Raw genomic sequence first — 23,035 nt, 5'->3', positions numbered from 1 at the left:
TATATAAGCTACAAAACGACACAGTTGCAGTTTCAATTTACCAAAAGTGGCCTAATTGTGCAAAGAGATTTCAAGTCCGACATGATTTTCCGTACATTGTTTCCGTGTAATCCAATCACATTGTTTCTTGATAATTAGATTACTTTTGTTCGACACTGGTATCTGGGTTTCATTGATGCCAATACGCCGCAAAACATAATTGCGGCAAACTAAGCCCCATCTCGCCCAGAAACCATATCGCCATATCAAGCCACACCCAATGGACCGGACAATAATCTTTGGGGCAAAATTATGCCTTTCCCTGGGACAATCTTGGCAAATTAGCAAGCGGACAAGATAAACCGACGTCAGGTGCGAAATGCTTACATCTGCATTAAGATGCACATTTACATTTTCCAGCTCAGGAGTTTGGCAGGAGCATCAGGAGCGTCAGAAGCATCAGGAGCAAACGCAGCCGAAGGCTAATGGGTTTCGTTACACCACCCACCACTTAAGGTGCAGTTCCCAGAGGCGACATTTGCACGATTTGCATACACCGAGGCAAAATGGGCACACCAGAGATGAAGTTTATAGGACTTGGAGTATGGAAGCAAATATATATGTTTATTCGATATATAATATATAACATAATATGCATAATATGGCTTGCTGTCAAGTGGAACGGGTACTTTCTGCAAAATTACTAAAGTTGGAAGTTTTTCTCAGTGTATGAACTACAAAACCTGAAGCTATCGATGAGACGGCCCACAATCGCACAAGGCTCTGTCATGCAATATTCACATGAACGAATTACCTTTAATTGATGCTGCATATCCAAAACAGATACAAGATACAAGGAGTCTCCTTTGGCCAGCTGAATAGTATCCACATACACATGTGTATGTACATACATATATAATACCAGAGAACACACAACATAAATTGGCATTAAATATTGAGGGCTATTACCTAACTGAAAAGCCAGACAAACTGGCCGTGTTAACTGGCACATGAAAGGGATTTCCCCCCGCCGCCCGTTTCCCCTTGCTTGAATTGTTTGTTCACAGTTTGTTCTGCAATTCATTAGTTGTACAAAATATTTCACTAACAAATTGTCAAATGAAATTTGCTTGGGCAAGTGCAGAGGGGCCAGAGTGAGAGGGAAAGCCAGTGTGGATCACTGCCGTTGTCTCGCTCCCACAGAAACGGGCGAGCAATCTCTAAAAACGGTAGCTTACAGTGATGGTCAAAGTTATGGTGGTCGGTATGGATGGCTGGAAATCGTGCTGTATGCACAATATACAGATGTTAGGTCCGCAGATCAAATTGTTGCAATATGACTCTTTGTAAGGGGCATACATTTCATGCTAAGGATTAAAATTCGCTTTATATTTGAATTTCCAGTACAAGTACCTATTGTCCTGAACGTCACTGTTACAGTCCGCTATTGGGCATGTCTGTACTGCCTGCATTTGCATATTTTGCATGTGTGTGTGCACTCATAATTAAGTCGTATTTGCTGTGTAAAAACCATTGCCCAATGACAATATTGGAATAATATTGAATTGCACCTGAGCAAATTGACTTCTGCCATGGAAAATCTTGTTTTCTTTTCAGCATAAAACAAATGAAACCCAAGAAAAGCCAAAGCAAAATATGCGCCAGTTGTAAAAGTTGCGACAAGAAAAGCCACTTACCCGCAAAAATCTTGGATATTTCAGCTTGCAACACACTTTCCATTTATATACTGCACTTTACTTCACTTTACGCGACCGGTTTCTTTAATTTAATCAGGACTTACACACTACATACACATTTCACAACGAACTTTCACAAAAACTAACGCACTAGTTATTTATCGATTGCCAGGGTGAGTATCGTCCATCGATAATCTCACCACAATAGAAACCGAGGTGGTAGCTCCAGCTGTGGTGAATATGATCACTTAAAATTTAAGCAGGTTTTTAAAAGAATAATTCAACTTCACCACGTTACCTCAAGAAAACTAATTTTGAATTTATTTTAAAAAGGTACTTATACTAATTCTTAATATAAATGGAGAAAACTATAATTTCTTTGCCTCTGTATGGAAATAGCAGCTTGAATTTAAGTTGCCGACAAGAGGATAATCGGGATCCTTGGGCACGTTTTATCCATTTTGCCAGCGAGTGCATTTAATGCGATATTTAATGAGCGAGGAGTGCAAGGAGAAGCTGGGTCACAGCTTTCAAAAGGATATGAAATCGATTAGGCTTGCAGCTCACTAAGTTAAATATTTAATTTAATCCTTTCAACAGAAACTTTTGAAACTCCTTGTGAAAATTGTATCAGCCAGCGTAGTATTTTGGAATTTTTTCCTTTGAATTCTATTTTAATCATAAGAAAAAATCAAATTTCCGAATTGGCAATAAATATCTATATTAAATTTGATGTTTCAAGACCATCTCGCTTTATTGGGGGGTTCCATTTCGTAAACTCACATTCAAATGCAAGAACAGCAAAAATTGAAACTAATGAAATTCCATTGAAAATCCCCGCTTTAAATCTGGCAAGTGCATTGAACGTTCGTTGCCATAAAGAATTCATTTTATTCGCCAGTGTTTCGCCTTCATCTTTGGCTCCCCGCAATTCGACAGCTGCGACTTCCAGGACGAAATCGAAAACGACAAGGATACTTCGGTATCCGAAGTCGGTGGTGAGGTGGTGTGGTCGTGTGGTGGCCAGTGGGCCATCCCACGGCATGTTGACTATCGAACACTGTGGACACAGACGCGGACATGGCCTGTCCATTGCTCTCGGCCACTTATCAGCGCTGCTGCAATTGTTTTCTTGTAAAAGTCAATTTTTGAAGTGCGCCAGCGGAAATCGGAAACGGCAGCCGAGAAACAGAGACTTGCTTTTGACCTCGATTCACCTCCTTGCCCATTTCGCAGTGGGGTGTAGGACCACGCCCAGTTGGACAGCAACTGGTTGGTAAGTGAACACAGTGCACTGCTGAAAAAAAAAGTTGGGACAACATGGGAAAATCGAAAATAAGTACTTTTGAACTTAGCAATGAACAGTATTCATAGGAAACTATGAGTTAGTACAGGATCTCTTTATGATTCAGTCTCTAAATTTGTGATTTATGTACAAATATTTTAAAGAGAAGCTTAAAAAGTATTTAAAGCGGCCCAGGACTTTCTCCTCGTGTGCCCTCCATGCTAAGCAGCTATTGATAAATGAGCCGCATTTGAGCATGGTCAGCAGCTGGCTGGAAAACATCAGGATATAGAGTGGGCTTGGGACAGGGTCCTGGGGTGCGACGCTAAATGAAATTCAAAGTCAATCCGTTCAAGCGGAAGTAAATTATGTTTTCTTTGCTCGCTAGCCATCGGATTCTGGACATTAGGGGGCCACATGAAGGGGCTGCTGGGCGGAGTGCAAAGTGCATGAAACTGAAACGAATTGCAATCGAAAACGGAAACGGGGTCAATCGATATTGTCCATTTGGTGGCCGCCAGTTGGTAATGGCTGCCAAAGGTTAAATGCGAATAGAATTCGCCCATACACATTCACATTCGCATTCGTCCATTTGTTTGTTTTCCCTCATTGTTCCAGCATTTTTCGAGTCATTTTCACAGCTGAGCAAACACTGGAGACCAAGCTGCTCCACTCCTGCTTGAATATGCGATTCTCCATTAACAATTGTCCCATTGTGCGGTTACAAAGTGTCACTTGGTAGGGAGCCATGATGGATGCCACTCCCATATCTCAACTATGTGCAGATTACTTCGAGTATACTCACAAAATGAATTAGAAACCTTGATAATATGAATTGTATTTTACTAATTGTGTTAGGCTTCACATACTCCTTTGTAATATTACTTAGCTACTGTCAAGTCTCTAACTCTAAACTTGGCACTTAAAGGGAGGAAAACCCTCAGGAAGAAAGCCACAGGCAGTGGAAAATCAACGGAAATCGCAATTTGAGGAATTCCCATATTTGCCGCCAGCCGAACGGAAGTCGCAACAAATTAAACCCTAAGGTTAATGCCGCTCCACAATAGACGGGCGCAGCGGAGTGCCAACGAAATGTGGAGGATAAATTGTGCTTATAAATGGTGAGTGAAAGAGATGGGTGTGTGTGGTGCGTGAAAGAGAGGGGGAGCCACGCGCTCCTGCAGAAGAGCAATGAACAGTAAGCGGAAGTGACGCCCTCTGCATACTTTATGGTGTGTCTCCACCCCTCTCTCTCACTCCGCATGCACCCCTCTCTGTCGCACTCCCGCCTGCCGTCCTGCTCATGCATGCGTGCGGCTGTAATTTCGATTTAGATGCAAAGTGCCAAACGATTCGTGTTAGCTGAGATGTCACCGGATAATAATCCTTTTCTGTTAACGCCTCCACGAGTTATAAAATGTGTCACAAAATTATTCGGCTACATCCTCAATAAAGTATATTTAAATAATGGAAAGCATCATAAAGTCGTGAAGTATAAGGCGCAGGAAGAGATATTGAGATTTGATTGGAATATGATAAGTAGAATATACTTCTTATAAAAAAGATAAAGAAATGCTTAATTCCATCCTTTAATATAACAATACATAATAATACATAATTATAAGATGTACTATTAGGTTTAACTCCTTAAACATAAATTGAGTTTTGTGCTGCCATATAATATAGAATAAAGTCAAAGTCAAGGATACGAAACATTAAGTTAGGATCTTATCCGTGACTGTTTTGTGTAAGCATAAAGGCTTTGTTGAAACACGAGGGAGTAGAAAAGAATTTAATTGCACTTCCTTGCCCTATCGGTCTGATTTCCTTTGTTGCACGTCCTGTTCGTCCTTAATGCCCCTCGTCCTGAATTCTGCACCCCACATTTTTCGCTCTCGCCTCGTTCGCATGGAGCACCATGCAAAACTGTGTCAAATTTAACGCCTTCGGTAATGAATTTGTAACAACATTTTATTGTTGTGCTTTTGCAACATGGAGACACTGCAGCAGCTGCAATCGCCCCTACAGCAACCCACTGCCCCCCACCACCCTTCTCACCCTTTTCGCCCTTCTCCCAACGCCCAATGCTTTCACCCCACTTCTTCGCCGGTTCCCCCTTTGTTTGGCCGTGTTTTTGTTATGCCACAATAAGAAGAAAGTAGAAACAACAAACCTTCGCAGACCCACACACATGCACACAAAAGCACAAAACTGTGTTAACAAGGCAACAAAAGGAGAATGAAAATAAGGTGCCGGCAGAAGGAGCTGAAGGAGCCGAAGGAGCAGAGGCAGCCCCGAGAATAAGGACATTGGGAAGGAGCCGGTAATGGAATGCCCTGATGGGGTGGTTGAGATGTCTCCTGGCGCACAATGCGTTTTGCATTTTAGCAACAATTTGACACAAATTAAAATGTGCAAAAAAATCCAGGCGCAAAGGGTTTGAAGGTCTGTGGTGTGGGTTCGAATTGCTGGGCAGCTGGAGGTGGAAGGACGAGTGCCACCCATGGATACCCAGCCGCAGCACGCACATCCTGGCACGCGTGTCCTGCCACATGCCTCGCATATTTTAGCCTATGGCATCGCGCTGCGACACCGTCCTATACACTGCAAGAAATCTATTACACCAAGTATTAAATAGCACACTCTATTTGATCTACTTTGGAAATCACTAAATTGTGCTAGATTGTCTCCTAACTTATTTCTTTATGTTTGTTCCAAGTGTCCTACGACAGCTTTAATTTATGGAGATTTATCCAAGTCCACCCATTTCCCACTCACTTCATCGCACCTTCGCACATGTGTCAAATATTTGTCGTTAGTGCGAGCGCTGAGCCGTGTATCCAAAGCTTCCGTCCGTCTTCATTGCCGGCCTGCTACTGCATTCACCCATTTGCCCATTTGGCAGACTGCTCCTGCTCCTGCTGCTGCTGCTGCTCACCTGGATGGGTCCCCAGGTGGTGCTGTGGATCAGGAACTGGGGACTAGAACTGGGCCCAGCTCGCCTCGCGGCTGTCTCCCCATTTGACTCTGTTAGTTCCAATGAAGTGGAAATATGTCAACAGGCAGCGGAAGTTGGCTCTGGCTATAAAAACGGGGCAAAAAGGCGAAAACAACGGCGAAAATGTTCGCAAATTTTCCTTTCCTCCACTTTTTTTGTTGCCGTCGAGCACCTCACATATCAGGTAATGGCGTTGGTGGGATCCTGGGATGGATTGGATTGGAGCATGGAGGATGGAGGATGCAACTGATGCCTCGACTTTGCCGCCGCTCAAGGCGAGATAAAACTAGTTGACACACTTTACGGCTGATCCAGGGTATGCGGGGTAGTTGGGATTACGGCTACGGATCTGTCTGGCATCTCATTTGGATGGGCGAAGAGGAAGTGGATAGCTGGAATAGCTTCGGGTCATAATTATTTATTCAGCTGCGCCTTTTCATTTGCAATTTCAAGTGGGAACTGCATTTTTATCAATAGTAGCATTTAAATGCCTGTTTTAATTGGAATATCAACGTAATAGTTTTCAGTTAGTAGCAAGGATAGAAGTCTCAAAATTGTACTATACTACATAGATTAGTTAGGGTATCCAGCTAAGTCTCATATACGTTGAGAAACATCCTCCGCATCGTCTGTTATTTATTTCTTATTTTTCCCTTTTAGTTCTGCCCTTTGACATACTTATGTTCGCCGTATTTAGTTTGGAGATTCACGATAATGAGAGCACGTCGAGCACGCGGGGATTTCAGCAGCCAGTGCGATTGCAGCAGTGCCTGGCTGGCTTCCTGATTGTCCAGATCCTGCTACTCAGGCGGCTCCTGCTGCTCCGGCTGCTCCGCCTGCTTCTGCTGCTCCTGCTGCTCCTGCTGCTCCCTACTGCCACTTCCCACCCGATCCCGATCCTTGTTACCATATCTCCGGCTGCGTCTGTTGTCGTCGTCGCACTTCCGTTGCGCGCTGTTTAACTTTTTGTGTGCAGTGACATGAGCGCACATAAATCCGGCCCTCCAACTGGAGCGGGGTAAGTGGGCCAAACGGGGATGCCCAGCTAGATTTGTAATGGCTCCAATGTGTGTGTGTGTGTGTGTGTTAGCCCATTCCCTTGGTCGGCTGACCTTCCCGCTGGTTATACTTCTGTTGGCATTTGGAATTTGCCATTTATCTCTGGCTTTATGCCAAATAAAACTACCAAAATATAACAACAGCATGGGAGTGCGAGGCTGGTCAAAAGGAAATGCTTATTTGTTAAGGCGAGCGTAGACAAATAGGGGGCGAATATGGCAGATTCCTCACAGATATGTGCGAGGATTTTTCCTGCAATAAAATGCGAGAGTTTATCATGGCCTATTTGGACAATTCGCCCCACATAATAACTCACTACGCTTCATTGAGTGTGGTCGCGCATTTCCCATTTCCCCTTTCCCATTTTCCCCTGCCCCCTGGCAAACAAATCCCCCCTTTTGCCGACGAAACCACATTTAAATTTTCGACTATTGCTAACCGCAAATGTAAAAACAATTACACATTATTCAATTAGTGTGCACATTTATATGCCAAAGTAAACCAATGATTATTTCTCATTTTATTACGATTTGTTTAAGCGATTTTGGTGCTTGGGCACGTACGCGAAACATTTCGTTGACCAAATTAAAAATATATGTTGGATAGATCTAGAAATGAAACACTTTAATATTTATATTTCAAGTAATCAGCTAACCGTTTAATTACTAATGGAAGCTTCCCAACATTGATCAACTTTTTTGTGAACTAAAATTTGATTTGATTTCTATTATTTACAGACAGTTTCCATTAGTCCGCTTAACCCACTGACACAGATGGCGCTAATGAATTACACATGTAGAGGGTGAAATTATCTCGGTTTTTGGGTTAAAGGCAATAAAACATATAAGCGCATATGGAGAGCTATATGTGCTTTTGGCCATTTCGCATTATGCCAAATGCTATGACAATGTTTTTTGGCTAATTAGTGGCCAGTGGTTGATCCCAAATGCGAGTGTATTCCGTAATTTACAAGGGCAAAGATTGCAAAATGGCAAATGGCCGAAATGCACTGTCTGAAAATCGATTTGAACCAGGCACCGAAAGGGCCATTAACATTTGCACTGGCCAAAAAAGGCCATAACCATAATTATTAATGGACTTGTATCGGAGCAGGGGGGTATGGCTCTATCATTGCCATTTGCCCATTTATCCGATGCCATCAAAGCAAACTGCCTGGCCCCCTTGTGGAAAAAAGTAGGTCTGAAACTGCGAACTGCCGTCTAAGCCCGGCTCTAAAGTTGCCATCTCCTTGCCGTTCTTGTTGGCTAACAAATGGTTAGCAATGCGCACAATTGCAGGCAATTCATCTTGGCCGCCATCTAGCAATTGTTCGCTCAATCGGCGACAAAAACGCAGTCCAGAATGCGGAGGGCGATGGAAAGCTCAAGCCCGAGAATCGCATTTATCGATTGGGCTTCATCAACCGCGCACATACATAGTTGAAGGTCCCGAAGCACTGGGAGAAAAGTGCTCCCGAATTCGGTAAGGAAACACTCAGAATAGTATCATGGAAAATTCATTTCAATGCCTTTAATTGGAGAAGTAGAAACGAAAAACTTGAATTTTAAACACCAGCCGTTAATGGAGTAAAACATTATTGACTTTCCATGTTAGATGTTTCCTAAAAAACATTGTTTGTAGTGGATTTCTGTTGCTGCTTTTCTTCCCTGCCATGAAATTCTCAGCTCGCCGCAGTCGCGCAGCCATTGAGTTATGGCAAACATGCGGCATAAATTATGGCTCAAAGAGTGGCGGGGGGCACTAGAGTGAGGCGGGGATCAGGGACGTCAGGTTGAAGGTTGGCTGCTGTGGGTTAGGGGGTAGGTGGTAGGGGGTTTGGGCCAGGAAGCAGAGCATTGACATGCCAAGTGCGAGCTCAGCGAGCTCATGACATGACAGTTGCTCATCGTCAGCGGGATATCTATATGTAGAGATCGTATAGATGAATTCAGATGGAGGGATTGGGGTGCTCCCCATGATGATGTTTGTTCGTCGGATGATGAAGACGATAACTGTCAGTGGCTGTCAGTTGCGCACTTGGCGGTGCAGGACCAAAAACTAATTCACCCAGACGCACGCAAATTAGTTACAGGAAATGAAGGCGCACCCACAATTAGGGACGAATATAGAAATTATAGAAATTATGCCACCCTGAAACCGAACCCAAACCCAAGCCCAAGGTCATTGCATGCTCCACCTAATCAATGATTGATTTGCATCCTTTATGTAACCCACCCTTGGGCATTCGCGGAACAAGGCTCAAGTGCCCAATAAAGCCGTGTGCCACATGGCGTATGATTATTGCGTATACGCAGTGGGGTCACTTTAACATTATGAATTATGCATAACACGGCGCATTCATAATCATTTCTGCGGTGCGGCTACCCTTATCATTTAGGTTATTCATCCCTGCGCCCTCTATCCCTATTAAAATCTGCGTTTTGCCTGCTCATAAATGTTTAACGCACCTGCAGCGGCTGAGACCCAAAAACAAAAACTCCGCTGGCCCAGCTGGTCGTTCGTTTAAAAGTGCACTTAAAGTTATATTTTTTGTATAATTTCAAACATTGAAATATTTGTATGTAACACAAAATAATTACTTCCTAAGCTTGGAAGTCTTAAATAAAAATATATCATATGCTCGACCAGTTTTTGATGACCCATTCATTTTCTTGTAAGCCAACCTTATTTTTCACCGTGTAAAACACCAGTAAGTGGTGTATTTGTGGGAGCATGTGGCATACATAACAATGATCCCTTTTTACCAGCCCGTTTTTTGCTGCCCATGTGTGAAGGTGGCCCAAGATGGTGGAGGAGATTGGGGTCTCGCAGGTACAAGGTAATATTAGCCAACAATCAATGAACAGGGTCCCTGGAGAAAGGGACAGCACAAGGGTACACCCCTTTTCCCACCACATGATTATTATAGTTCCATGCACTCGGAACATAAATCACATGCCCACAGTTGAGACGCGTCGCTAGCTGTGTCGTCACCCATCCATCCAGGCGTTCCGCAAACCAGCCATTCATTCATTCATCCATGCCTTCATTCATTCGTTCGTTATTTATTCATAGCAAATGCTGTTACCACCCCTCCTCGGTTGCGAACCCCCCGACGTCCTTGCTGTCGGGCTGCATGAAATGTACAAAATGTTTGGGCTTAAATAAATACGGAAAACCTCAGTGCGAAAACCGAACCGAAAATACCCGCCGCAGTAACAATGCGTCGCTTGTCGCTATTGTTGCCAATGTTCTGCAGCTTTTGCCGAATCCACAGCGCAGGGGCATCCCCCTAAATGGTGCACTGAGGAAAATAAATCAGCTTTATAAAGCTAAGCTTGCTAAGAACTATGATTGGGGTAAGTTATAATAGCTGAGTAACTAGAACTGTTACAAGGCCCCTTTTATAGCATCCAAAGACTATAAAATACATATAGAAGTAGCTGATTTTTTTCTCAGTGCAACCAGCATCCTGTCTTTCCATCTCAGCCTGTTGTTCTAGGTACGTGTGTGTTTAGCGTAGCGTAAAATAAATCATTTTGCTGCGGTAAACACACACAGCAGCGGTAAGAGCGCAAAGCCGAAGATTCTGGGGTGCATGGAGATAGAGATGTTGCGATAGCTGCTACAAATTGCCGGCAGCCAGATGATGATGACTCCTCCTCCGTGAGCCCTAAAAATTAGTTGAATGAATAAAAATGAGTCATTTGTTTGGGCCGGAATGCGCCGCAAATTAAGCAGCTGAAATCGCTGGAAAACTTCCGTGGCCCCTGAGTGCCGAGGTGTACCTATGTATATGTGTGATAAGCCGGCTTAGCTGCTCTCCAATCTGGCTAATAAACGTGGCTGACAAGGCACAAGATTGTGCGGGAAATTAACTAGGGATAAGAACAACACGCTGTGCAGGAAAAAGTGAGTTGAGCTCAAGCATGGCAGCCAAAAATGTATAAGAATATGGAAGATACAGAGTATTAAAAGTAAAAGTTGGCCAACAACTTTTTAACAGAAGAATACAAAACCCTTACTAAAAGTGAAACTACCAAAGAAGCTAAAGATGTAACTATATACTACACAGAAGCAATATACGTAGCATATGAATCCATTACTGATCAAATATTTAGTTAGCAATAAAACGATTTTATGGCCGAAATAATACCAAACCAGCGGTTGTCCGTCAAGCGGAAAACGGAAACAAAGTTCAAATGACAAAATACGAACAATTAAAATGTATTTAAATCAGATGGATAAAACAATGAAAATAAAGTGCCCGAGCTTATAATCCGATGGTAAATCTTTAAGCGTTTCACAAATGAACTGCAGCATATTAAGTGTATCATTGTCAATAATGAATGTAACGAGCCATGAAAGAAATTAACAAATAAAGTAATAATAAAATCGTAAAATAAGTAGGTAAGCGAAACATCAAAAAGATGCGAGTACAGAGTTTAATTAGAAACGAGACTAGAGGGTCTGCGAAATGAAGTTTTTCATTGCCAATTTATTCATGACTTTCTCTAATTAACTTTTACGCATTCGGACTAGCCTGAAAAGCGATATTAGTTCCAAGGATCCAAGGCTCCATGGCTCCAAGGCTGGGACATGTATACCTGCACCTGTTTCCACCTGAAATTGTGCGTAATTCAATTGCTCAGACCCCCGGATTCAACTGACCAGAAGCACTAAAAGCTGCCTGCCTGCCTGCACAAATATAATTAAAATGCCCTGCAACTGGTGGGTGAATGTATAAAAACGTAGAAATAAATAAGCGCAGCACAGGACTCGAACTTGTCATTTAATGTGCTCCGTCAAAGGAAAAAGGATCTAAGGATCTAAATTGATGATGACCCCTCTGGGGCAAAAATAAATTGAAGATGTAAGTGGGGCAGCGTACTCTTATTTTGACCCAAGTCCTCGTAATTTAAGAGCTACCCATTTTTTGGCTCACTTGAAAGTTGTTCAATTTCTCGCACTCCAAGATTTGGCTTTTCTCGCATTTTTCCGGTATTTCCAAATGCATTTTGCCACCCCTTAACCCTTGCTTCCCTTTTCTGCTCACTGTTGCAGTTCCTTGTTGCCAATTTCAAATACACGAATGTTGTGTTATTTCCGTCAAAAGAGTAATTAAACGTACAAAGCAAACGACATTTCAACACATTCAAGGGACGGCGAGCGGAGGTCTGCAGACAAAAGCGAGGGTCTCTTGAAAAAGATTAAAAATCCTAACAAAATTAATTGTGAATATATGAATAAAAAGTATAACTATACAGAATAGGAACCATATGGTTCTAACAGATGACTTTTTCAGTGATATGCTCAACTTGAAGTAGTTATCTTGCAGACTCTACTGTATAACACCTTTTAAATCCTACTGCTGAGACTTAAAATCGACTTTAAGTAATTTTAATCCGATTTTCTCTATCCGCCCTCGCTGTGGCATCCAGTCGTTTGTCCGTTTGGCTTTTCTCTGGCTTCTTAGGGCCGGCGGTCATTGCGGCTCAGTCCGGCACTCTGTGGCCTTCATGCCAGCAAAAGACAGCCGAAGAGGTCCTGCCAAGGGGAGGGGAGGACAGAGGAGGGAAGGGAAGCGGACAGGATGCAGGATGCAGGAGAGCGTTGTCAGTAACCTGTGAGCAAAACATTGTAAATAAAATGCAGCTGGATTGCGGAAGGGGAGGTTGTGGAGTTCTGTGTCTGGCTTGCTGACCTGCGGCGCTTTTGTGTTAATTGCGGTTGCATTTAATTACAGTTCGTTGCAACTGGCCAGCTTTCCCGGCTTTCCCGACTGCATTTCTCATACCCCCGCACATTTTCCACGAAGCAAGTCGAGACCTGGCTAAGCTTTTAATTAAAATTAAAAATATTTGGTCTACTTTGGCAGCATGTCTTTGGCATCTGTTCGGCTATGCAAGCCATAAACCAACAATGTTTACGGCCAATTGCTATAAATCTTGCTGCCACATCAACAAATGTAAATTAATGCACAGTTTATTGAGCCGCATCGAATTCGAAGTTTACTTGTACACCGCAATGATGTCCACAATGCTCACATAGGTGCCCACAACTCCGCCAAAGATGCCAAAGCCCAAGAGCAGCAGATTGATGATCAATTTTATCCGGAAGGGTCCGTAGCCCTCGGTGTACTGGACGCAGATCTGGAGTAGAACGGGGAAGATGAGGCCCAGGATCGACAGGCAAAAGGATCCCACCAGGGACAGGAAGACCGAAAGATCCGGAATGGCAACCGCACAGGCAACTGAAAATATATACAAAACTCATTAATGAGTGTATTTCATTCGAATTGTCCATTCCTTACAAGTGAGCAACACAATTAAGGCCCTGAAGAGCAGTTCATAGAATGTCTGCCTGGTTTCCTTGAAGCGCTTGGCCAAGTATTTATCCCACAGGATGTGGGCAGTCACATAGCCCTGCAAGGCATATGAGATCCAGGTGGTGATGGCAAAGAACACCTTTACCACCTGAGCGGGTCTGAAAGGGGGGTTTTAAGTTGAGTGGATTACATTAAAATAGCACTTCGAACTCACATCTCGTTCTGCGGAATATTCAGTGTAATGCTGCCCTCGGACTCATTGCCATATTTCCAGTAGCCAAAGAAGCCGAGCAGAACGTACAAGCCCAGCACTATGGACATGCCACTATTCAAAATGCCACAGGGGCCCACAAAGGATTTTGGCGTGGCCATATTCTCCTCGATTGCCAGAATCTTTTCAAACAAGAGAAATGCTTAAATTGCATTATTTATGATATATTAAATAAGACATATAATAAGACATACCACACCCACTGCTTCCAGTGCAAAGAGTACTGTGCCGAAGAAAGTAGGCAACTTTGCGGCGGCCACAAAAGGATCTCGTTCACTGAAAGGAGGTAACTCCTCAAATATATAGTACAAAATGATGCCAAAACCTAGATAGAAAGTAAAAGGCTAATTAAGTATGTATTTTTATTCCGATTTAAAGAGGAACTCACCCACAAGAAGCAGGAGATTCGCTGCACTGGAAAAAGGCGCCAGTAGCTTTAAATTCTTGATGCTATAAATCAGCAGAAGTGGCACAATGATGATGCACATGTGTATCCGCACATCCCAGACCACCAGATACTCATCCACCAGCTGCTTTATGCTCTCCGCTATGAAAACCACATAGACGCAGCAGATGCCGAAGTGGTAAAAGGCCAGGAAGCCATCTACAAAGGGACTGAGAGAGAATAATACTATTTAAAATATAAAACATAATGTATTTCACGTAAGTATGTCTTATGCCTAAGTTGAAATCATGGAACCACGTGGAAATACATTTCATATATAGAAAACAAGTAAACAACTCGATTACTAACGACATTGTTTAGATTGGTAAACTTCTGCAACTTAAGCATGCATTTGAATAAAGCCTCTTCAGATATTATTGTCAGCCAATATTGTGTGAAAACCAATCACTTTTAGGATGTGCCCCCATTTTTTAGGGTGCTGTTAGGCTTGTCGTTATAGATAAAGATATAATAAATCGTAGTAAAAATCCATTGATCAACAACAAGATAAGATTTTCATTACCCGATAGGTTAATCATTAAAAACCACTTAGAAAGTTAATCAATAAATAAAAGAATGTGCAGATAACAATTACTTCGCCGAGTTACTTCACTTACACGGATATGGGAGCTAAACAACGCAGCCAGGGTGGACCTTGTTTGAGTCCCAGATTCATGGCCTGCGAGAAGCTGACGTAGGGAACCCGCTGCCTCTTGCACAAGATGTACATGCATTCGATCTGTAAATCAAATGTTTATAAAGAATAAATAAGCTAATTTCGTTGTAAGGCAAGACAAACCCACCAAAATGTGCAGGCAGTAGAGGGCCAGCGAGCCAATGATCAGTGTGAGCAGGGTGCCATTCACATATCCGGCATGTGCGAAGGCACTGGGCATGGCCAGGACTCCAGTGCCCACGGAAGCCTTCAGGAAGTGGGCAAATGTCTGAAAGTTTCTGGGGAAGAACAGGCCAGAGAATGATTGGTTGAGCTCCGCAGAGTGGAAAATCTATGCTTACGTAGTGGGATTCTTAAGTTCGCGGTGCTGGTGAGGATCGTAATCATCGTTACTGCCATTCGCTGGTTTTGTTGGGGTCGTTAATTCCAATGTTGTTGGGTAAACCGTCACGGTTTTTATATTGTCGCTGTTGGGGGAGCAATTAAAAGTTGTTTTTGAGGTGAATTGATTGATTGATAAATGGGAATGCGTCGTAAAGCAATATGCCTCAAGGAGAATCCTCGAAAAAGTTGTTGGTTCAAAATTAAAGGTCATAAAAATATATAATTTCTTAGTCGGGATTTCGTTGAGGCTAATGGTTTGTCATTTATTATGTTTGCGCATCAGTTAGCTTATTTTTTACGGTCTCGGGACCAGCGGAATACGATGAATACGAAGACGACTCACTTCATTGCGATAAAGTAGCGAACGAGTATTTGATAAAGCTACTTGAGCTCGCGGGCGTATAAATCTTTTATCACACGTAATTAAGGCGCCAAAGTGACAAAGATCTTTCTGCGATTGCGAATTCCTGGCCTAACCAGATTTCTTGGGGAACCAACCGACTGCCTGGCCCACCGGACGGATACTAGATTTCGGATCCCGGTCGAAGCCGCTCAACACCTCTCGTTCGTAAACCGTGCTGATAATCTTGAAAAGATAATTGTACGATAATCAGCCGTATCAGAAGCCATCGCGGGGAACGTGGGAAGCCGGAGTGCAGCAATCCGAAATGTATGCCAAAAAATATTGTGTGCACTTTCAAGTGCAAATAATAAAACCAGAATGGAGACCTTAACCAGTTTGCTGATCGGTTTGAACCTCCCAGAAGTTCATCACCAATCGTCAAACTCTTTACCTAATATATTATAGCGAAAGCTTGAACCACACTGAATCCAACAATTCTAGTTAGCCGATTCTTCCACTCAAAACTTACATTTTACTTTACATCTTCGTAGGTCTGAAAGCTTTAGAATTTGTAAGTCAACAGTGCGGATACGTGATTTACAAATGCTGTGTATATTTTTTAATAAACTCTTTTAGATTACAAAGTAACCCTTGAAAATGACATCCACTGTTTTGAGCAACAATAAGCCTCCGAATTTAATTTAAATAAAAAGTGCTCCCAAAAATGTCAAAGTATCCACTTCGACCATTTATACAACCTGTAATACTGCGCCGCTTGTGTGATAAGCCTAGGTTGAGCAACAAGCCGTCGAACACCCCTCACCCACCAAAGGATCCTCCGGATGAGGGCTACCAGCCGACCAGCGTCGACCACGATGGAATCGATGTGGCCCCGTTTGTGAGACCCTCTTCCTTCCGCCAGTTCAGTGGACCCGACGAGAAGCTGGGACCAGGAGCAGGCAAAGCCCTGCCCTACAAGAACTCCACCTACTTTGGCTATCATCGGTTCTCGTTTATGGAACTCATGGTCACGACTTTGGAGCTCCGCGACGAACGTCGATTGGACGGAGGACTCCAGGCAGCCATTGAAGCCGACGAAGAATCCGATGGTGGCGAAGCCGAACTGGAGACCATGAAGAAACTGGAAGGCGAGTGCGATGCGATACTTGCCAACCAAGCCAAGAAAGCGGAGGAGGCCAAGAAAGCCGAGGAAGCCAAAGCTTCGGCCAAGGAGAAGTGTCTTCAGGACATGAGCGAGGAGGAGCTGAAGGAGTGGTGCAAGAAAAAGGAGGAGGACATCAAAAAGAAGGAGCAGGAAAAGAAGGAGGCCAAGCAAATCCAGAACATGAGCGATGCGGAGCTAAAGGAGTGGTGCAAGAAAAAGGAAGAGGACATCAAAAAGAAGGAACAGGAAAAGAAGGATGCCAAATGCACGCCCAAGGAGAAGAATATCCAGGACATGAGCGAAGAGGAGCTAAAAGCTTGGTGTCAGAAGAAGGAAGAGGACATCAAAAAGAAGGAACAACAAAAAAAGGACGAAGAAACAAAGGACTGTAAGGAGAAAGAAAATACTGCAGCTGCTGAAAAGCCCAAGTGCGAAACCGATGAAAACAAAAAGGATTAAGAATAGAACATGATCTTTGGAAAATTTGCAATATTAATAAAGAATTTAAAAAACAATTGAAGCTTAATAAAATCTTTATTTGAAACACATTTTATTCCAGTATTTTTAGTGTGTTGAGCTTTCGCAAAGCTTTTACGAAAACTGGTATATACTGACGGCACATAAGCGGTCACACCATCTAAACTCTCCCATCGCAATGGATTCAGTTGTTCGGTGTGCGTGTGTGGAAAAAGTTCGAAGCCACCGAGAGAAGCGTGAAAATCCGATATCGAAACCACGTATTTCGCGTCATTAGTCTGATTGTCTATGCAAATTTAATTGCGGTTCACCCAACTCATCGAAAAGCCAACAGGTCGCCCCCCTCGACCAAAACAAACACCATATTCAGGCGGCAAATGAAACGGGCAAAACGGCAAAACCGCTTAACCGGTTTCGGAATATCCATCGTAGCACAGTTTGCTCGCCTATATAATATACCGATTGCAGTGGAACAAAATATAAACACTCACACTCGCGTATAAATTCGCATATATACGTATATATGTCGGTTGTGTGAGTTTCTGTTTGTGGTTCGCGTGAAAAATAGTTTTGGCCAAGGAGATCAAACAACTAAAAACAAAGCGAGAGGCAGGCATAACTGTGAAAATCAGCCAGCCAAATTAAACAGCCATGGGATATTCCATTATAGTAAGTGCCTAAAGCGGCGAGAAACAAACGGAAAAGAGAAAAGGGAGCCAACGGGGCGTATGTGTGTTGCGATCTGTAAACCAGTTTTCGGACTTTTACCCACCTCGCTTAGTCGAAAACAATAAAATAAATGTATATAAAAAAGAGAGGGGATCAGTGGGATTTTTTGGTTCTTGCCGAGCTTGTAATTAAGCTGGCCATAAAATGCCGCACCAAACCGAAGCAAAAGGCCATCTCAGTTAATTACCCCACAGCACTACGCCAACTGTGACTCCAGTAAGCCGGAAAACGAACGCAATAGCCAAATTCATAAGCTATGTATATATAGTGTAGATTATCTAGTCACATTGATTAACTGGCCTTGTTTTTACGTTCGTATCGCTTATCTGTCATCACAGTCGCTTGCCCAAAGGGCCGTCTGTACATTCGGTTGACATTGGGCAACATAAACCGTTATGTAGTCGTCATCAAAAAGGGAGAATCAACCCCTTTCTTTGTAAGGTGTCATACAACCCAGGGTTTCAAGAGGATTAAACGGGTTATGAACTTCACAAACGACTTGGGTATTATTCAGGCTCAAATAACAATTTACTTATCAAGTTTGCAATTATAGGAAAATTATTTACTTTATTTTGCTGCTCGATAAGGGTTTGGTTTTAAAGTAATCTTAACTCAAGTGGAAGTAGCTAACTTATCATGCGCCAAACTCATCAAAAGCTTGCTATCTATACTTTTATGAAGTTGATGTAGTAGTAATTTTCCAGAAATTCCTTTACTATCTAATTTTCAAGACATTCATTTGCATTTAAGTATAAGGTAATTAATTGTATTGTATTGTGTCTTATAATACGAATATCAGTTTAAGTAATCGCAATGAAATTGACAGCGATTGTGTTTAATTGCCTTCGTGATCTTGGGAACATAATGCCCACAAGTTGTCAGGCTAAATTTAGTTTAAATGCCACACAGTTTTAAACAAAATAGCTTCGATATTCCTCAATAACTCAATTCATTCGATCCCCGTTAAAGATCAGGGATATCATCAATTTAGCCTCACTCACTTTGTATTATATTTATTCTGATCAAATCACATTTGACACGCAAACCGGTCAGTGCTTATGCAACTCAAGTTATTAGTGTTCCAATGGCAAAAAAAAAACAAAGGGCTACGGAACTGAGTGAAAAAGTCTGTAATTGCATGTGCAATTTACAATTTTCCGCCGTCCATAAGCTTTAATTACATCTAGTAGACTGATGGGGAGGAGTAGCTCCCCGATTTCCCCGCCATATTTTATAGTAACGATAAGGCGGCGTCTGTCGATCAGCCCGACATCCAACCGAAACTGATAAGTACTACTTGAGTTTCAGGCTCTGTTCGCCTTCGTGGATTTTGGGGGCCTAGAGTTAGTACCGAACTAGCCATGTTTGTGGTAAGACCTCGGGTGGGTAATCTCAGGTGTCGCAGGCAGTTAATTATTCATACGCCCGGGTGTCCGATGTGCCGATCTTATCAGGAAAGCCGTACGTGATTCTATTTTCGGGATATATGTACAAACACATTTCTTATTCCTCGCCCGGCGATAACATTTCATAAACAATAAAGAAATGGGGAAGAGAGCTTAAGAGAAATGAGTCAATGTATTTCTCTTAAATAGATAGGAAAATTGTTTGTGCTTTATAAATCTGACTTGCAAATTCCACGAGGCTCGGCCCCTCAAATGACCAACAAAAACTTGATCACGCGATTCTTGAGTGCCGCCCAGCTCTCTTACGCTCTCTTAGACTATATCACTATATTATCACTATATTATCGCTATATTATTTAATTCGATCCAATCCCTTGCAGAACTGCGAAACGGGTGAGTTGGAGTACTTCTACACAGACACCGTGCGCGTAAATAGACCCGCCTACGATGAGGAAACCGGCGAGCCGATCCACGACCAGGTCATGAAGGTGCACTTCCGCAAACACACGAACTTCCATGTACCCAAGCACTATCTGCGTGGCACCATATGCGATGAGGTGGACGACGAGCTGGCCAATACAGTGCGGCATGGGGCAGCCATTCCCAACAGGGTTGTTAAGAAGGTCACGCCGGGCTACGAACGCGAGGATTACTGTCAAATGGATGGCGTGAGCAACGTAGGTTTCCATACCAAACTAGGGACATGGCATTCCATAACTAAATGATTGCATTTCCCTTGCAGAACATAATCCTGGGCTACAACCGCAACCACTACCTGCTGTTCCTGGTGCCCACGCTCTTCTGCTACAACTTCTTCATTGGAGCCACGCTGGCCATCATCGAGATCTTCCTGCACATGATGTCGCACCACAAGAACAGCCTCACCATGCAGAAGGGCCTGTATTTCCGCAGTCCACTCCACGTGCTGTCCTCGCAGTTCTGCGCCATCTGCCGCACGGAATGCGACAGCAAGTACAACCGCATCTTCGACATCCTCAACAAGCAGATGCGCAACGCACATCGCTCGGAGACCCTGAAGGACATGGCCAAGGCAATTGGTTAAGCTGGCAGGGATTGGATTTGATATGTTCCATATATTCAACACAGATGATTTTGTCACACGATCAACAAAAAATAAATGCACTCGTTTATCACTCAAGCGGAGGTATTGCAGCTTCTCTGGGCACTACGCACGTGGTTCATCAAACCGGAATTTGACCCATTGCCTTCACATTGGGCGACACTGTGAACTTGGCTCCAGTGCTGGCGATGATGTCGTCCACGGTGTATCCCTCGGCCACCTCGATCAGCGTCAGGCCCACGCCCTTTTCCACCTGGAAAACAGCCTTCTCTGAGATGATCAAGTCGATCACACCCTTGCCAGTGAGCGGTAGGGAGCAGGTGTCCAGGATCTTGGGGGAACCATCGCGGGCATTGTGCTCCATGGTGATGATCACCTTGGTGCCAGGCGCAGCCACCAAATCCATGGCTCCACCCATGCCCTTAACCAGTTTGCCCTAAAAGGAAGGTGTTTGTAATTAGTTAAACTTAATGGATCACGATAGATTTACTTACGGGAATCATCCAGTTGGCCAGATCGCCTGTGGCCGACACCTCCATGGCGCCCAAAATGGTGATATCCACATGACCACCTCGGATCATGGCAAAGCTGTCATCGGAGCCGAAGTACGAGGCTCCGGGCACCACGGTAACACTCTCCTTTCCGGCGTTAATCAAGTCCGGATCCACTTTGTCCTTGGTGGGGAAAGGTCCCAGGCCCAGGATTCCGTTCTCCGACTGCAGCATCACGTTCATGCCCTTGGGGATGTAGTTGGAGGAGAGCACGGGAATGCCAATGCCCAGGTTGGCGTACATGCCGTCATGGAACTCTAGAGCCACTCGACGGGCAATGCGCTCACGTAGAGCCTGGGCGGGATTCGGTGGTGGAGTTGGCTTGTTGGGATCCTTGGGTTCCGTGATGCGCAAGCGTTCCACACGCTTGTTGTAGTCGGTGCCCTTGAAGATGCGGTTAATGTAGATGCCGGGCACATGGATCTCATCGGGAGAGAGGGCTCCGATGGGCACGATTTCCTCCACTTCGGCCACGGTGATCTTGGCAGCCCTGCACATGGGTGCATTGAAGTTTCTGGCCGCCTTGTTGAACACCAGATTGCCCAAGGGATCGGCCTTCTGGGCCTTGACAAAGGCAAAGTCTGCGAAGATGGACTCCTCCATCACGTAGCTCTTTCCGTTGAACTCCTTCACGGGCTTCTTTTCGCTGGATATCTCCACTTTGCCATCCTTGGAGTACTTAATGGGTGCACCGCCTTCCTGCACGAGAGTGGCGTAGCCAGTGGGCGTGTAGAAGGCCGGAATGCCGGCTCCTCCAGCGCGGATCTTCTCCGCGAGGGTTCCCTGAGGGGTCAGCTCGACGGCCAGTTCTCCTTCCAGATACTGACGCACCAACTCCGTGTTCTCGCCCACATAGGAGCCAATCACCTTGGCCACCTGCTTCTGCTTGATCAGGACACCCAGACCAGTGTCGTCCACACCTGGAAAGGATTGCGGTTTAATAAGAGTATTTAATATTTACTTCATGCATACCTCCATTATTGGAAACGCCCGTGATGTTCTTGACTCCCTTCTGCTTGAGGGCGTTGATCATCTTCTCCGGAATGCCGCAGATTCCGAATCCTCCGAAGAGGATCTGGGCACCATCCTGCACATCGGACACAGCATCTATGGCGGACTCGTAGATCTTGCCATTTCGCGGTTTTCCCGACGTGGAGTAGCACGCAATAGCCTGCAAATAATCGGACTATTAGCATAAAAAGCGGTTTGTCCATGATACGATGGTGTTCTATGGTATAAGTGAGCGTTCGTGTGGCTTGTTTGTGCACAGTTGTTACGTAAGTTTGCCTATTTTTAATTCGCGTGGATTGTTCCAGGGGGGTAAATGGTATCAGTGGGCTGATTTTATAGTGGATGGCTGTTGTGGATTCGCCTAAATAATAATTCCTTATCTCAATTGGCAGCAAAACACTAAATACAAAATCAAAAGAGTATGTATATATGGTATAACTGGAACGGATCTATTTGTGGAACTTTTTGAATTAACACCTGTTGATATGTTTTTGCTAGAAAACAGGTTTGTCGCCTTACAATCACATGATTAATTAAGCACTTAATCTTTGCAGAGATAACCGAGATAAATGCTAGACTATCCACTTCTGGAAGATGTTCTCCAGAAAAATTGTTGATATCTGGTTCGGGAAGGATTTTACCTTGATGGAGGCGGAATATCGGGCGCCCAGGCTGCTGTTTCCCACCAGGCGGCAGAGCATTTCAACTTAAGTATACTTAAAACAATAAAAACGGATTACAACTAGGGCAAACTGCTCGCCAGATCAACACAAACAGGAATGAAATGAAAACAGCTGCGGAGCGCAACAGGTACGCGCCAGCTGGTTCTATCGAACTAGTTCGATAACATCCGCAAAACAGCTGTTTGCAAAAATTTAATTTTCTTATTTGATTATTTCAAATTACAGAAACAAAATGATTTTCAAATTTGATGTACAATTAATATCTAGTTTTACATAGTTTACATATATATACTACATTATTTGTATCTTTTAGTTTTTGGGAGCCTCATTTGAGTTTTTAGAACTTTTCAACTTACTTCTTTTTTATTTTTCACATTCTTAAATAATATAAATTAAATATTATTTAGTTCACATCGGCGGGAAATCGATTTATAGTGGGACCGGCCACTGAACGCGTTTCGCCAACA

General features: G+C 43.6%; 4 protein-coding genes across 5 annotated transcripts; 2 read left to right on the top strand and 2 right to left on the bottom strand.

Annotated features, from left to right (window-relative positions):
• Positions 1-12,987: 12,987 nt before the first annotated feature.
• Positions 12,988-15,627, bottom strand: LOC122617522 (proton-coupled amino acid transporter-like protein CG1139). Its single transcript, XM_043793417.1, has 9 exons — positions 15,466-15,627; positions 15,080-15,205; positions 14,866-15,016; positions 14,680-14,801; positions 14,006-14,232; positions 13,812-13,942; positions 13,561-13,739; positions 13,332-13,504; positions 12,988-13,271 (listed from the first exon to the last, which is right to left on the bottom strand). Exons 1-9 carry the CDS (start codon positions 15,468-15,470, stop codon positions 13,030-13,032), a joined length of 1,356 nt encoding a protein of 451 aa, XP_043649352.1. The 5' UTR covers positions 15,471-15,627; the 3' UTR covers positions 12,988-13,029.
• A 483-nt stretch (positions 15,628-16,110) lies between these two features.
• On the top strand, positions 16,111-17,178 carry LOC122617519 (vicilin-like seed storage protein At2g18540). Its single transcript, XM_043793413.1, has one exon. It carries the CDS (start codon positions 16,190-16,192, stop codon positions 17,087-17,089), a length of 900 nt encoding a protein of 299 aa, XP_043649348.1. The 5' UTR covers positions 16,111-16,189; the 3' UTR covers positions 17,090-17,178.
• A 113-nt stretch (positions 17,179-17,291) lies between these two features.
• Positions 17,292-20,401, top strand: LOC122616699. 2 transcript variants are annotated; one of them, XM_043792242.1, is made up of 3 exons: positions 17,292-17,776; positions 19,623-19,919; positions 19,985-20,401. In XM_043792242.1, exons 1-3 carry the CDS (start codon positions 17,759-17,761, stop codon positions 20,303-20,305), a joined length of 636 nt encoding a protein of 211 aa, XP_043648177.1. In that variant the 5' UTR covers positions 17,292-17,758; the 3' UTR covers positions 20,306-20,401. The 2 variants fall into 2 exon arrangements, with proteins under 2 accessions (XP_043648177.1, XP_043648178.1); XM_043792243.1 differs by lacking the exon at positions 17,292-17,776 and adding an exon at positions 19,187-19,206.
• On the bottom strand, positions 20,317-22,663 carry LOC122616697 (succinyl-CoA:3-ketoacid-coenzyme A transferase, mitochondrial). The gene is made up of 4 exons (XM_043792240.1): positions 22,527-22,663; positions 21,847-22,045; positions 20,818-21,794; positions 20,317-20,759 (listed from the first exon to the last, which is right to left on the bottom strand). Exons 1-4 carry the CDS (start codon positions 22,584-22,586, stop codon positions 20,445-20,447), a joined length of 1,551 nt encoding a protein of 516 aa, XP_043648175.1. The 5' UTR covers positions 22,587-22,663; the 3' UTR covers positions 20,317-20,444.
• Positions 22,664-23,035: the final 372 nt, after the last annotated feature.

This window comes from Drosophila teissieri, chromosome 3L, assembly GCF_016746235.2.
Source record: "Drosophila teissieri strain GT53w chromosome 3L, Prin_Dtei_1.1, whole genome shotgun sequence".
Classification (NCBI taxonomy): Eukaryota; Metazoa; Arthropoda; class Insecta; order Diptera; family Drosophilidae; genus Drosophila; species Drosophila teissieri.
Note: the sequence above shows the minus strand (reverse complement) of the source record. Positions and strands in the feature narration are given on the sequence as shown.

Excerpts from the sequence above, each read along its gene's own strand:
- LOC122616699 (XM_043792242.1), top strand. Across the intron at positions 19,920-19,984 it reads AAATGGATGGCGTGAGCAAC|AACATAATCCTGGGCTACAA; the intron begins GTAGGTTTCCAT and ends TTTCCCTTGCAG.
- LOC122617522 (XM_043793417.1), bottom strand. Across the intron at positions 15,017-15,079 it reads GAACTTAAGAATCCCACTAC|AAACTTTCAGACATTTGCCC; the intron begins GTAAGCATAGAT and ends GTTCTTCCCCAG. Across the intron at positions 13,272-13,331 it reads CTTAATTGTGTTGCTCACTT|TTGCCTGTGCGGTTGCCATT; the intron begins GTAAGGAATGGA and ends ATATATTTTCAG.
- LOC122617519 (XM_043793413.1), top strand. The coding sequence starts at position 16,190 with ATGTCAAAGTATCCACTTCGACCATTTATACAACCTGTAATACTGCGC.
- LOC122616697 (XM_043792240.1), bottom strand. The coding sequence starts at position 22,586 with ATGCTCTGCCGCCTGGTGGGAAACAGCAGCCTGGGCGCCCGATATTCC. Across the intron at positions 22,046-22,526 it reads GATATTCCGCCTCCATCAAG|GCTATTGCGTGCTACTCCAC; the intron begins GTAAAATCCTTC and ends GATTATTTGCAG. Across the intron at positions 20,760-20,817 it reads TGGCCAACTGGATGATTCCC|GGCAAACTGGTTAAGGGCAT; the intron begins GTAAGTAAATCT and ends CCTTCCTTTTAG.